General features: G+C 41.6%; 1 protein-coding gene across 10 annotated transcripts in view; it reads right to left on the reverse strand.

The window, feature by feature from the left end:
• myo18aa (myosin XVIIIAa) overlaps nt 1-13,516 on the reverse strand; it is a 151,972-nt gene that overhangs the window by 108,209 nt on the left and 30,247 nt on the right. For 3 of the 10 annotated variants that reach the window (XM_037547596.1, XM_037547597.1, XM_037547595.1), the window contains exons 1-2: nt 1,395-1,879; nt 1-714 (exon numbers count right to left, since the gene is read on the reverse strand). The exon at nt 1-714 is cut by the window's left edge and continues 240 nt beyond it. The exons of 5 other annotated variants lie outside the window; for them this stretch is intronic. In XM_037547596.1, the coding sequence (XP_037403493.1) occupies nt 1-714; nt 1,395-1,532 (852 nt within the window). In that variant the 5' untranslated portion in view covers nt 1,533-1,879. Of the gene's footprint in view, nt 715-1,394; nt 1,880-13,516 lie in introns of those variants that run through there. 2 more of the 10 variants (XM_037547603.1, XM_037547602.1) reach the window with 1 other exon arrangement.

Below are 13,516 nucleotides of genomic sequence, written 5' to 3' on the forward strand. Positions count from 1 at the left end.
TGGGTCTGCTTTGGTGGGTGGGATGAAACCAGTGGGGAGAGCCAAAGCATTTGGCTTGACAGGTGGGATGAAGCCAGTCGGTGGGGCTAATGGGTCTGGCTTGACAGGTGGGATGAAGCCAGTCGGTGGGGCTAATGGGTCTGGCTTGACAGGTGGGGTAAGGCTAGCAGACGGAGTGAGGGGGTTCGGTTTATGTGAAGGGAGGAAGCTCACAGGTGGGGCCAGCGTATCCGTTTTAGGCAGGTTGGCAGTGGGAACCTCTTGCATGGCCTCTTCTACAGTTTTCTGGTTCTCCACATTCTCCTCTTTGGCCTCTTTGCGGTCAGCAGCTCGAGATCGAGCGCGATGTTCTTTGGTCCTACCACGTCCCATGAGACTGGTCAGACCTGCAGAAATATCATCCTCTCGATTGGAAGCCTGAGTAGGGGCTTTGGTCAATTTGGGTACAGAGGTGGCAGTGGAGGTGGGTTTTGGAGGTTCTGGGACAGAAGTAGGACGCTCCTCCACCCCCAGACCTACCCTCCTCACCACCCTGCGCATCACAGGCTTTGGCACTTCACTGCCATTTTGGCTGGGACCACTAATGGAGCCATTGCTCCTCTGTGCTGGAGGAGGTTCAGCAACCCTGCGACTGGCCGGGGGGCCATGGGCAGGTCCACCACCTCCGTCCACCACTGACTGAGACTGACTGCTCATACTGCCCTCGCTGTCCGACTACACACACCCACACAAACACACAAATAAAGAAACACAACAAAGAGGAAATGGAAAATAGGGAAATTTCAAACTTTTTTCATTATTTAGCCAAAAACAGAAAACACCTACAGCAAATGCAAATGATTTAATGACAAAAGCATCCCAGATGTACATTTTAGCCCTGATTTAAATCTTATAAACCTTCATGACTTGAGTAAACTTTCATTTAAATAAAGATTGAAGATCACAGACTTCAGGCAGCCATTCTTCATCCACCTGTTTCCCTAATCAACTAAGTAAAGCAAGAGAGAAAACCGGCCAAACCTTGTATGCCACCCAAACACTGGACTCCCACTGGATTCACAACTGTCATACCTCCTCGTACAGTAGAGAGTGAGTGAAGACACCCAACTAGGTTCAGCAACTAGAGGTTTGCAGTCAACAACATCATTTAGAGCCACTGCAATGCAACGCTGGCTTCCAGCCCTGAGACAACACTGTACACAGTCTGCCACAGAGGAATCTGGACAGTGGCCTTTCTTTCCCCTCCCTACATAGCTACATTACTCCACAGCATCAGTGATCTTCTGATATCCTTCTTAGGCAAAGGACCAGCAACCAAAACAGCAAGAAAACCACTCTCACAGATAAAATAAAGAGCAATCAGAAGACTCTTTTGAGCCTATGTGGAGACAGACCTTCATATCTATCCTGACTGTGATAGTGCTAGTCCTCTTCCAGGTGGGAGAAGATTCCGGTGCTGTGCTGAAGACGCAGACACTCGTAGAGCGCTGCACTGGCCTCCAGGCAGCTTCCAGCTCCGACCTCATCTCCATGCTGACTCACACACACACACTCGTGCCTAATACACCTTCCATTCGCTCTGACCCGCTCATGCCTGTCTCCAGCTATTTCCGTTATTCTTTCCGACCTGCTTTTCTCTCCTCCTTCTCTCCATTGCCCTCTGTCAGTCCAGTGGTTCCTCCCACTCCCCGGGCAGCTGTGATTGGTGGAGAAGGAGAGGATGGATGCGTCAGTCAATGGAGCATGCCGTCCAGTTTGGAGGATCACGTGCACTCCTCCTCGGAGGAATAATAAATCAGCACCACCCCACGCCTGCAGCAGCATCACTGAGGTGGGCTGGCATTCATTATTATAGCAATGTGCACTGCCTGTGTCTATAAGACTAAAACAGCTTATTTTACATGCAGCACTGCGCAAAAATCAGAGGCCACCCTTCATTTACTTATTTTCCAATAATTAAGTCCAGGTTATTCAATTATCAGATGTTTCTGAAGAGATTAGACACAAGATAATCCACTTGCATAAGGAAGGAGAAAGCTGAATAAAAATAAGTGAAAAAAACAGGAGTTTCCAAAACTGGAGATCAAAAAATTATTAAAAGATACAGAGAAAATGGAACTCCTAACAGCTACCAGCAAGGACTGGTACACCACCAAATTGTCCCCATCAGACAAACTTAAAGGAGGTCAAGAAGCTGACATTAAGAAAGACATCAAACTAGAACAATAAAGAAGTCGCTGGTGTTCTCAGAACAGTGGACTGACCACCCCAGAGTCCAGACCTCAAAATCAATCAGTGTGTTTGGGATTACTTGGATGGTCAGAAGCAGAAAATGCAACCAACTTCTAAAACTGAACTTTGGAGGTGAGGGGGTTTACCAAATTGTTTCTCCAATTCCACCTGTGAGTTAGGACTCCCCCAATCACACAATGCTATGAATGCTAGGAGGGTGAAGGCCACCACAGGCTTCCTCCGAATCCTGTGAAACCAGCCACCACATCTTTTCAAACTGCTGCACACACAACCTCATTTGACAGCCGAATGCACTCAGAGGAAAACGGCAACCGCCAGACCTGTTGTGTCAGCTAACAGACGCCTGCGCTGAATAGTATCACTTTGAGTGATGGGGGGAGAAGGGGGGCCATCCTACCCACCCAGAGAGAGCGAAGCCAATTGTGCTCTCTAGGACTCCCAGCTACAGACGGCTGTAGCATCACCCAGGATCAAACTTGCGATCTCCAACGCTCAGACGGTCGCCTCGCTCAGTAGCCTTTCGTTGAAAAAATTAAGGCAAGTGGTCACAAGTGGACACACTAAATGGTAACAATTTATTTGGATGATTCACTGCAGGTGTTTTGTAGATGCTCAGTCTACTTTTAACTAACATTCAACTAAATATCTACTAAATGAAACTGAACTTGAAATTTTGTGTGAAAGATTCCATTAAATTTATCCCTAATCCTAACCTCAAGGCAAAACCTGCACCTACTCCTAGACCTAACCTTAATCTTAATGTTGTTCATAATCAACTAAGTATCACCAGAAAGTTTGTTAATAATGTAGGTTTATGTAGATCATCCAAATAAAATATGACCAGAAAAATTTGACATCATACTTGGTCGTTGAGGATGTACTTGTGTGTGTGTGTGTGTGTGTGTGTGTGTGTGTGTGTGTGTGTGTGTGTATATATATATATATATATATATATATATATATATATAAAATAAGACCTGTCCAATGATAATCTTTGAGTTATGCACAAACTTGTGCAGCATTAAGTGTAACATGGATATTTTATGTACAACCCCAATTCCAATGAAGTTGGGACGTTGTGTAAAACATAAATAAAAACAGAATACGATGATTTCCAAGTCCTTTTCAACCTATATTCAATTGAACACACTACAGAGACAAAATACTTAATTATTTAATTTAATAAACTGTTTTTTGCAAATATTCACTCATTTTGAATTTGATGCCTGCAACATGTTCCAAAGAAGTTGGGACAGGGGCAACAAAAGACTGGGAAAGTTGAGGAATGCTGAAAAAACACCTGTTTGGAACATTCCACAGGTGAACAGGTGAATTGGAAACAGGGGAGTGTCATGATTGGGTACAAAGGGAGCATCCCTGAAAGGCTCAGTCGTTCACAAGCAAGGACGGGGCGAGGTTCACCACTTTGTGAACAACTGCGTGAGCAAATAGTCCAACAGTTTAAGAACAACTTCTTTGGAATGTGTTGCAGGCATCTGAAGAATTTAAGCAACTCACAGTGAGAGCTAGCCAGCCTGAAAAACAGCCTCCACATGGCGGAGGTAGTTTCACACAATGTTACAATTAAGCCTCCCAAAGTAAACAATGAAGGTCCATATCCCCCTATTTAAACTCAAAACAGTTCCTTTTATTCACAGTTCCATCAAAAAAGTCAGAATTTTTTTATATTGCCCATGTTTAACAATGCCTCGTTTCAATAATCACATTTATTTATTTATTTACATATTTTAGGTTGGAAAGCTTATAGAACAGCATTGAATTAACTGTGTTTGCATCAATTTACCAGATTCTTTACCATTTTTTTGCACACATTATACATTTAATTGATTATAGTGATTTTTATGCACTAAAACAGGCCTTACAGGTTTCTTTTTATCCAGTATGACGTTCACAGATCAGAAGCTAATCCTTCTAATCTCATAGGAGGGAGAACTGTCAGAAATGAGTCATGCAAACTCTACTGACAGATTAAACTGGCTTTAAAAAGACTTACAGGTAGCCACACTAGGAAGCCTTCAACACAAACATGTCTAGGATCTTTTTATCTGCTGTTTATCTGCATTCAAGACAGAATTAAGCAACAGCCCTCCACCATTCCCTTCCACTGCTACAGTCTACAGCATTGAAATAAGTCCCTGTTGAAAGAGTGGAAAAACAGTCCTCCCTCAAACCTGACAATTAGAGAGAATGCAAAACAGGCAAGCAGCCAAGACCTTGCCTGTGGAGAGAGAGAAAGAGCAGCTATTCCTTTCATTTCACATTCCACCCAGCACACAGGAACACTGACCTCTGCTGTGTCCTGCTATCACACTCTGTATGATCATAAGAGCACACCAGGTTGAGAAATGAAAGGAAACGGCACATATTTCTGATACAAGAGTAAGAGTGTATATCACGACTCATCTTTTTCATATTCCATCAAACGGGACTCCGATCAGCTCTGCCACATTGAAATGGAGCTGGATTCATACCGGATTAGTTCTACCTGTGGGAGTTCTGTAATGTTTCCCCATCAATGCCGACGTGTTTAATCCAGAATGAATGCAGCGTGTTTAGTTTTTTGCAGTCTGACTAATAATTACGGAGTAATTGCAGTGTGCATAGTTTTTACGGTCTGACAGTAATAACTGTAGAGTGATTTTAATCCAGCATGAATCTCTGCAGGACTCCTGGATGAGGCCAGCTAACTTTAAGCTTGGATCATCTGTAATGAAGGATCACTTTTTATCAGGCTACATCTTGGCATCTAATGCTACACATCTAACCTGCTCCAGGTGAAGGTAATGGTTTGTTAGGCTTTGCTTTATTGGAGCTGAAACTTGCGAGGAACCGTGTCCAAGTCTAAGACAGGTCCCAGGTTGAACAGATCCAGCTCAAATAGGGCTTAATATGGTCCAATATACCTGAAGTCTGTGATCTTGTACTACCCCCCGAAGAAAGAAGACGCGATCAAAGGGAATCTGCTTTCAGCACTTACATTTGAGCCTTTGGAGCCTGGAGTGTTTTCATCTTTAACCTATAGAAGGGCAAATAAATAAAAGTAGTTTGGAGGTTAATCCCAGGATGAGGCCTACTTAGAAACATTCGCGGGCATAAGTGTGATCACGCTCTTTCCACTCTAGCAATAATCACGCACAGCTGGACAGGTGTCTGTAGAAAACAGCATTACACAGAGCTACATGGATGAAGCTGGATGGAAAACAGCTTTGTTGTCAGTAATCCCAAAGCTCAGTTGCTAGTCAGAGTCAAACTGAATGGGATCTGGGTGAGACTGCAGCTACAGTAGATCTAGCCTGACCACAAGACTGACCACAAGCCTCTCCTTCCCTTCCCATCAGGCACAAGGCTGGCAAACGTTCTCATGTGGTCAACAAAACACAGAGTAGCTTTTCAACCTAATCTTCATCTGCACCATCGGTAACATACAGTCAGTTATGATGGACAGCAAGATCTCTAAACTTAGAAAAGAACAGAAAACCACTGGCTTAAACAGCTGTTATAGCAGATGTTAGTGGGCATGTGCTGAATAACAGATGTCAAAGGGCAGGTGCTATATGTTCCCATTGGCCTCTAGCATGACATCGCTGTAGGAACTAAACCTTATATGTCCAAAAAGGCAACTTTTCATAAAAAGTGAAAAACATGCCAAACTTTCAAAAAAGTTCAAGTCTTATTCCAAAAATTGTTTTGGGTCATTTCTATTGCTCCGTTCATCGTAGAATTTCAAAACAATGTATAGGGGAGTTTGCATTAAATAAGTAAGTAAATAAATAAGTAAGTAAATAAATAAATAAAATTACAAAAACGGAGACACAATGTTTTATGCCAACAGCAACAATAAGTGCCTTTCAAGTCAACATGCTTTCTCTTCGGTTCTAAAGTCAGAGAAACCAAGGCTGCAACAAATCTTCAATAATACTAAACAACTTCTGATATCTATAATATTAAAAAAAAATGGAAAAGCTATTTGAATGACCGACATGTTTACCTCTTTTATGAACCCACGTACTTTTGCAGGGAAACAAGCATTTGTTTATCAAGCCAAACACTAAGCTAGCTTGTCATCAGTAGCATGCCGCTGGCAGCTCTGCACACCGGACTAATTGGAGACTGCGATTTCAGAAAGAAAGCAGAAAATGTGTAAAATGATGGTTATTTAGCTCCGTAGAAACTACTGCATTTTACTGTATTTTAACAGATTTACTAGTTTAACTAGTTATTCTGACATACAGTATCTCAGTACAGCTCTGGATTGCTAGCTAGCAGGCTGTCAGGTTTAGAGAACATAAGAGCGTTCAGGTCAGCTAGGTGCCCAGAGCTGTAGGAAGATTATTAAGACAGCACTGACTGTTAAAGCCGATGCGGTTGAGTTTAGCAGTATAAAGTGATTTTGCAAGGCTGAAAAGCCTTCATTGCTCCTTTGTTTACTGACCAGAGTTCAGCAAAATGTTTTCATTTTTACGACGGTGGATAAAATGACACTATTTCTTCTGCTCTCCTGCATCACTCAAGACTGAGCCAAGTGGAGCAACCTGATCCGGGTTGCTCGATCTGCAGGATCAGCACTTTGGCAGTGCTGCACTAGGCAGTTTAGCATTTTAATGCAAGTTGCTATGAAAATTATTATCAATCTGTGAGGTTTCCATACCATTCCATAATAATAATAATAATAATAATAATAATAATAATACTTGTCCAGTTACTTACAACCCCAATTCCAATGAAGTTGGGACCTTGTGTAAAACATAAATAAAAACAGAATACGATGATTTGCCAATCCTTTTCAACCTATATTCAATTGAATACACTACAAAGACAAGATATTTAATGTTCAAACAGATAAACTTTTATATTGAATTTGATGTCTGCAACACATTCCAAAGAAGTTGGGACAGGGGCATGTTTACCACTGTGTTACATCACCTTTCCTTTAAACACTCAATAAGCGTTTGGGAACTGAGGACACTAATTGGTCAAGCTTTGTAGATGGAATTCTTACCCATTCTTGCTTGATGTACAACTTCAGTTGCTCAACAGTCCGGGGTCTCCGTTGTCGTATTTTGCACTTCATAGTGCGCCACACATTTTCAATGAGAGACGGTCTGGACTGCAGGCAGGCTAGTCTAGTATCTGTACTCTTTTACTACGAAGCCACACTGTTGTAACACGTGCAGAATGTGGCTTGGCATTGTCTTGCTGAAATAAGCGGGACGTCCCTGAAAAAGACGTTGCTTGGATGGCAGCAGATGTTGCTCCAAAACCTGTATGTACCTTTCAGCATTAATGGTGCCTTCACAGATGTGCAAGTTACCCATGCCATGGGCACTAACACACCCCCACACCATCAGAGATGCTGGCTTTTGAACTTTGCGCTGAAAACAATCCAGACAGTCCTTTTCCTCTTTGGCCCAGAGGACACGACGTCCATGATTTCCAAAAACAATTTGAAATGTGGACTCGTCAGACCACAGGACACTTTTCCACTTTGCGTCAGTCCATCTCAGATGAGCTCGGGCCCAGAGAAGCCGGCGGCGTTTCTGGGTGTTGTTGATATGTGGCTTCGCTTTGCATGGCAGAGTTTTAACTTGCACTTGTAGATGGAGCAACGAACTGAGTTCACTGACAGTGGTTTTCTGAAGTGTTCCTGAGCCCATGTGGGAATATCCGTTACAGAATGATGTGGGTTTTTAATGCAGTGCCGTCTGAGGGATCAAAGGTCACGGGCATTCAGTGTTGGTTTTCTGCCTTGCCGCTTACTTGCAGAGATTTCTCCAGATTCTCTGAATCTTTTGATGATATGTAGATGACTGTTGACTGTAGATGATGAAATCCCTAAATTCCCTGCAGTTGCACATTGAGAAACGTTGTTTCTTAAACTGTTGGACTATTTGCTCACGCAGTTGTTCACAAAGTGGTGAACCTCACCCCATCCTTGCTTGTGAACGACTGAGCCTTTCAGGGATGCTCCCTTTATACCCAAGCATGACACTCACCTGTTTCCAATTAACCTGGTCACCTGTGGAATGTTTTTTGAGCATTCCTCGACTTTTCCAGTCTTTTATTGCTCCTGTCCAAACTTCTTTAGAACGTGTTGCAGGCATCATATTCAAAATGAGTGAATATTTGCAAAAAACAATAAAGTTTATCTGTTTGAACATTAAATATTAAATATCTTGTCTTTGTTGTGCATTCAATTGAATATAAGTTGAAAAGGATTTGCAATTTATCGTATTCTGTTTTTATTTATGTTTTACACAACGTCCCAACTTCAATGGAATTGGGGTTGTAAGTGAAACGTCTTGAAACACCTCCTGAAATGTTCTTAGTCATAGAATATTTGAAACTTCAAGATAATATTTATTGGAATATATATTAGATTTTTTATTTATATATATATATATATATATATATATATATATATATATATATATATATATATATATATATATATATATATAATTACATAAAATGTACACATATACACACACACACTATCCTATAGTTGCAGCCCTGAAGGAAACACGCTGACATTCCTGTCCGTGGTTACTGACTGTACACGACAGATGTAGTTAAAGGAGATCAGGTGGAAAAAACATTAAAGTATTCCTTTAAAGCTCAAACTAATGTAGTATTATAAAAACTTACTATTACAAAAGCACAAAAACAATTCATTCTGTAACATCTGCATGCAGTCCATGAACAAATACACAGGATAAAAAACAGCACAGATTAAACTCCACTTCCCTTTTTTTCCCAGAATGAAAAGCGTGATGAGAAAGCCATGGGGGCAGGCCTGTGGTCATGGGCCAAGCAGGTCGAGAAAGGAGGGAGAGAGCAGAGGAGGGGAGCAGAGAGAAGGAATGAGAGAGGAGAGGAGGAGGCTGGGGAGATGAGATGGAGAACTGACGGAGGATCACAGCGGGCAGATCTTCGCAATGAAACAGCCGGGTGGGGCAGAGGGATGAAATGGTCAGCTAAGGGAAGCAGAACAGAGGAGAGTGGAGAAAGAGAAGCAGAATGAATCAGCTGTAGCTCAGGTCAAATCTGCTTTGAACATGGTTGAAGGTGTTTGGACAGATACACGACAGTGAGGACAGTATTTTGAGACTGAAGTACACAGTGAAGAGAGTATCAACACCTTGTAACCCAAATGTGTGGAGTTAATTTTTCACCCTGAAAAAATACCAGCATGAACAACTCACGATGAATGGACCAACAGAAATAGTCCAAAACAACCATGACCTGCAATTGTCTTGTACTTTATTTTATCCGCTGAGGTCCACTTATGAGTTATGTGTGGGTTTATGTACCAAAAAACGGTGATTATTCATTTTTCTTGATCGTTTTACTCTTTATCCTTAGGCTGTTTTTAAAAAAGACTTCTGAGATATATATGTAAATAAGCTCTGTTCGGATTGGCTTCCCTGTACTGCACCTCATTCAAACGCAGTTCAGTCTAAACACTCCTTACAATTTCAGTGTGAATGGGTGGGGCTAAACTGCTGTGGGCTGGTATGTACATATATGTGAATATACATGTAAATATGTTGGTTGTAGTGACATCACAAAAGCAGTGAATCTAAAATGGGCTGCTTGCAACGTAGTTTTCATACATGGAATGTAAGGACTTGGGAGTGAAACTTAAACAGAAAGGAAAAAGGTGAAGTGTGTGAACTTTAAGTTGGCATGACAATGTTATCCCAGGTGGTTGCTAAGGCGTTGTTAGGCTGTTACTGTTGTACTGCAGGAAGTTGATATGGTGTTACTAGGCTGTTGCTAGCCTGCTAGGCCATGCTATAGTGTACCAGGTAATTGCTGTCTTGCTAGGTCATTTGTATGTTATCCCAGGTGGTTACGAAGGTGTTGCTAGGTCATTTGCATGTTATCCCAAGTGGTTGCTAAGGTCTTGCTAGGTCATTTGTATGTTACCTCAGGTGGCTGCTCTGGTGGTATACTTACATACCGTATGTGTTAACACATTGTTGGTCATAGTGACATCACAAAAACAAAAAATAATCTGTGTGTGTGTGTGTGTGTGTGTGTGTGTGTGTGTGTGTGTGTGTGTGTGTGTGTGTTTGTTTGTTTGTTTGTTTGTGTGTGTGTGTGTGTGTGTGTGTGTGTGTGTGTGTCAGATGTAACACACATACATGAGATGTAAGATGTGAAAGGTACAAAAAATAAAATAATAAAAGTAAGAACAGGAAGTTGGCTTTGTCATGCAAACATAATGAGGTTGTCCATGATATTCGAGGCATCATACAACAATATTTGGACTGAAGAAGAGACAACTAAGCCTCCCCTGATGACTCTCTGCTTTAATTGCTTTAGCTTCTCCAAAAGAAAAGCAGACAGAGAGGTCATAAGCTGAGGATCTTGTGTGCCGGTATTTTAATCGGTGGGCTAAGTGTGTCACAGCTCTCAAACTAGCAGATGTATTTAGAAGCCTTTCCATTTGGCGAGAAGGGGACACACGCTCTGCTAATTTCCAAAGAGAGTCCTAACTCATGTGCATTATTACTCTGAGTCTCTGGTTTAAGTCACAATGTCCCGTACAGCAGACAGAGCAAACAATGCCCTTATCAGTACTGTGCCTTTACAGAGCTCATAGCACAAAGCCATCTGCTCTGTACTGTACACAATTATAAATGAACCTCATTATTTATAGCTGTAGAACAATACATCCTATAGTGATTAAGATCTTGGTAACAATGTGTTTTACAGAACACATATTGAGGGTTTTGTTCTTTGTTCAGTAAAGCCCAAAATAGTATACATCACAGTGTATAATGGTAATGATGTGACATGGCCAAAAGTACATGGACACCCCACCTAATTATTAAGTTAATATGTTTCAGCTGCACCCATTGAAACGTGAATAAAATCAAATGCCATCTTCATAGACTAGCACTGGCAACAGAATGGTTCATACAGTGACTTTGAACGTGGCACTGTCATAGGATGCCACAAGTCAGTCCTACAAGTCAAATTTCTGCCCTGCTAGATCTGCCATAGCCAACTGTAAGTTCTCAAAATTACAATGTCATAGCCATTTAATATAATAACTTTCAGTGATGAAGCTTAAAAGATAAAGGCATTGAACTCTTCTGACTTCTGCTTCCTCTCAGCACTTCTGTGAATAATTCTGGCTTACCTTAAATGCAGCATTTCACATCAATCCACTCTGAACAACTTTGTTTATATTGTCATTACTTAATCTATGGAGACATTCTGAAATTTCAGTGGAGTTTGTCTTTAAGGTTGGTAGTACTGCGGTGACCACTCGCAAACAGGCTTAGCCCACATATTATGTCATTAAACATGTTAATTACATGTATCTCATAGCACATCGTCGTATCGTAAAGCTAAAATTCTTGCCATTGAACGTCTAATGCTACATGCTCACTCTAGTCGACTGTCTGGTCAGTGTCTCAGTGGTGTTACATTACAGCACAATATTCATCATGCCAGGCCTCCTAGCACCTCTGATACCAACAATGTGACACAGCAGCTTAATGCAAACATGATGCATGATGATGTTATAACTGCTGAATAATCTGAAGCCCTTTTCCGATTCCTAAAACAACTGAAACATTAGCATGCTACTCTAATCAATCAAAACCACAGTAAAACCTTGTTTACACAGCTGATCTCCTCAAGTCTTGTAGTCAGGAATCCAGACCAAATGCTTAAAGCATGTTCTTGGCATAGAGTAACTAACCCAGAGACCAAAGGCACTACAGGTAAAGTCTCAGAACAAAAACACAAAACTGAAAAAACTATAGCACGTTGCTCTGAGCTTTCATCAGCAGCCCATGGCCCACTATAAATAGAGCTAGTGGTCAAGTAGGCCTCAGTAAAGCAAGACGAGCCTTACTGAGCAGATTGGCAGTCTTATCTCCAGAGTCAGCCTGACTACCCGCAGAGCAAGCCCCAAACGCAATTCACTGATACTGGTCACTCACAGCTAGCCTTCGAGTGGATCGGCGCTGGTCCGAGTCTCGTGTGGAAGTCCGCGTTGAGGGAGCCAATGCGTGGGGCAGGACGTCACTGCCGTGGAGAGCAGTGGGGTAACAAATGCCTGAGGCTGAAGGGACAGGCAGGAGGGAGGGGGAACAGCTGCCATTGCTTAGAGAGGGGGCTAAAAATAACAGCCAACCCCATGGCTATTACCCCCACCACTATCTAACCCCACTCAAATAATCCACACATGAACACCAAGGGGGCAGGGTTTGGCTGGCCAAGTGTCCTCTGCTAGTCTTAATGGCCAAATGGTACAAACATGGTGTGAAAAACAGCATGTTTATCTTGAAGGTGAGTGATATGGCAAAAATATCATATTGTGATACTTCAAGAGATTTTCACGATACAAAATATGTGACAATATTTATTTTTGCAGACATCTGATCAGTATAGAATCAATATAGAAATATGTCCACATATGCAGTCGAGACTGACGCGGCTTTTTTCTGAATTTCTACAAACAGCATTTCATTTTATAGTAAATGAGTTTGGGCTGGTTTATGTTTATGAACAGACGCCTACAGATCAACATAGTAAAGGAGCTCATCTGTGATCCTGAGTTTAAAGCCAGTTTTTATTCAACTTAAACTTGGAACTAAGTTGTAAATAAATCTGAAACTGAAACTTTGCTTGTGTGTAAAAAGTGATTTCAGAGCCACTCGGTTCTCCCTGATGGAAACTGTTTACCTTCAGTGTTTTGTGCTTCTGATCATTTTAATAGACGTCAGCGTCACTAATTAATGACGTTCTATTAAAAGACTGGTTTACCAAGAGAGACGCTGGAGGACTTTCACCTGAAATTAGTTGATTAATTAGAGACAGAATTACTCTTTTAGTACTTTTACTTTATACTTAAGTACATTTGAAGGTAAATACTTTAGTACTTTTACTCAAGTGGAGGTCTAAAGGGAGGAACTTCTACTTTACTGGAGTAATATTTTACTTTGGAGGTCTCTACTTGAGTTAAAGTACATGATTTGTGTACTTCATCCACCGCTGGTGATTATACACCTCTGTACCTTTCTCTCATTCTCTTATACATGATGAAGGCACTCTGCCTTGGGAACTCAAGCTTTTGCTACCACATCCACCAACGCTCTATCTGGTGTCATGGACTTACATCTCTGTATCTGGGATGTCAAAAATGACCAGGCAAAAATGAAGTATCCAGTAGAAGGTCTTTAGTTCCTCCAGGAAGATGATCATATGGCCACATGTGATC

This window comes from Pygocentrus nattereri, chromosome 18, assembly GCF_015220715.1.
Source record: "Pygocentrus nattereri isolate fPygNat1 chromosome 18, fPygNat1.pri, whole genome shotgun sequence".
NCBI lineage: Eukaryota > Metazoa > Chordata > Actinopteri > Characiformes > Serrasalmidae > Pygocentrus > Pygocentrus nattereri.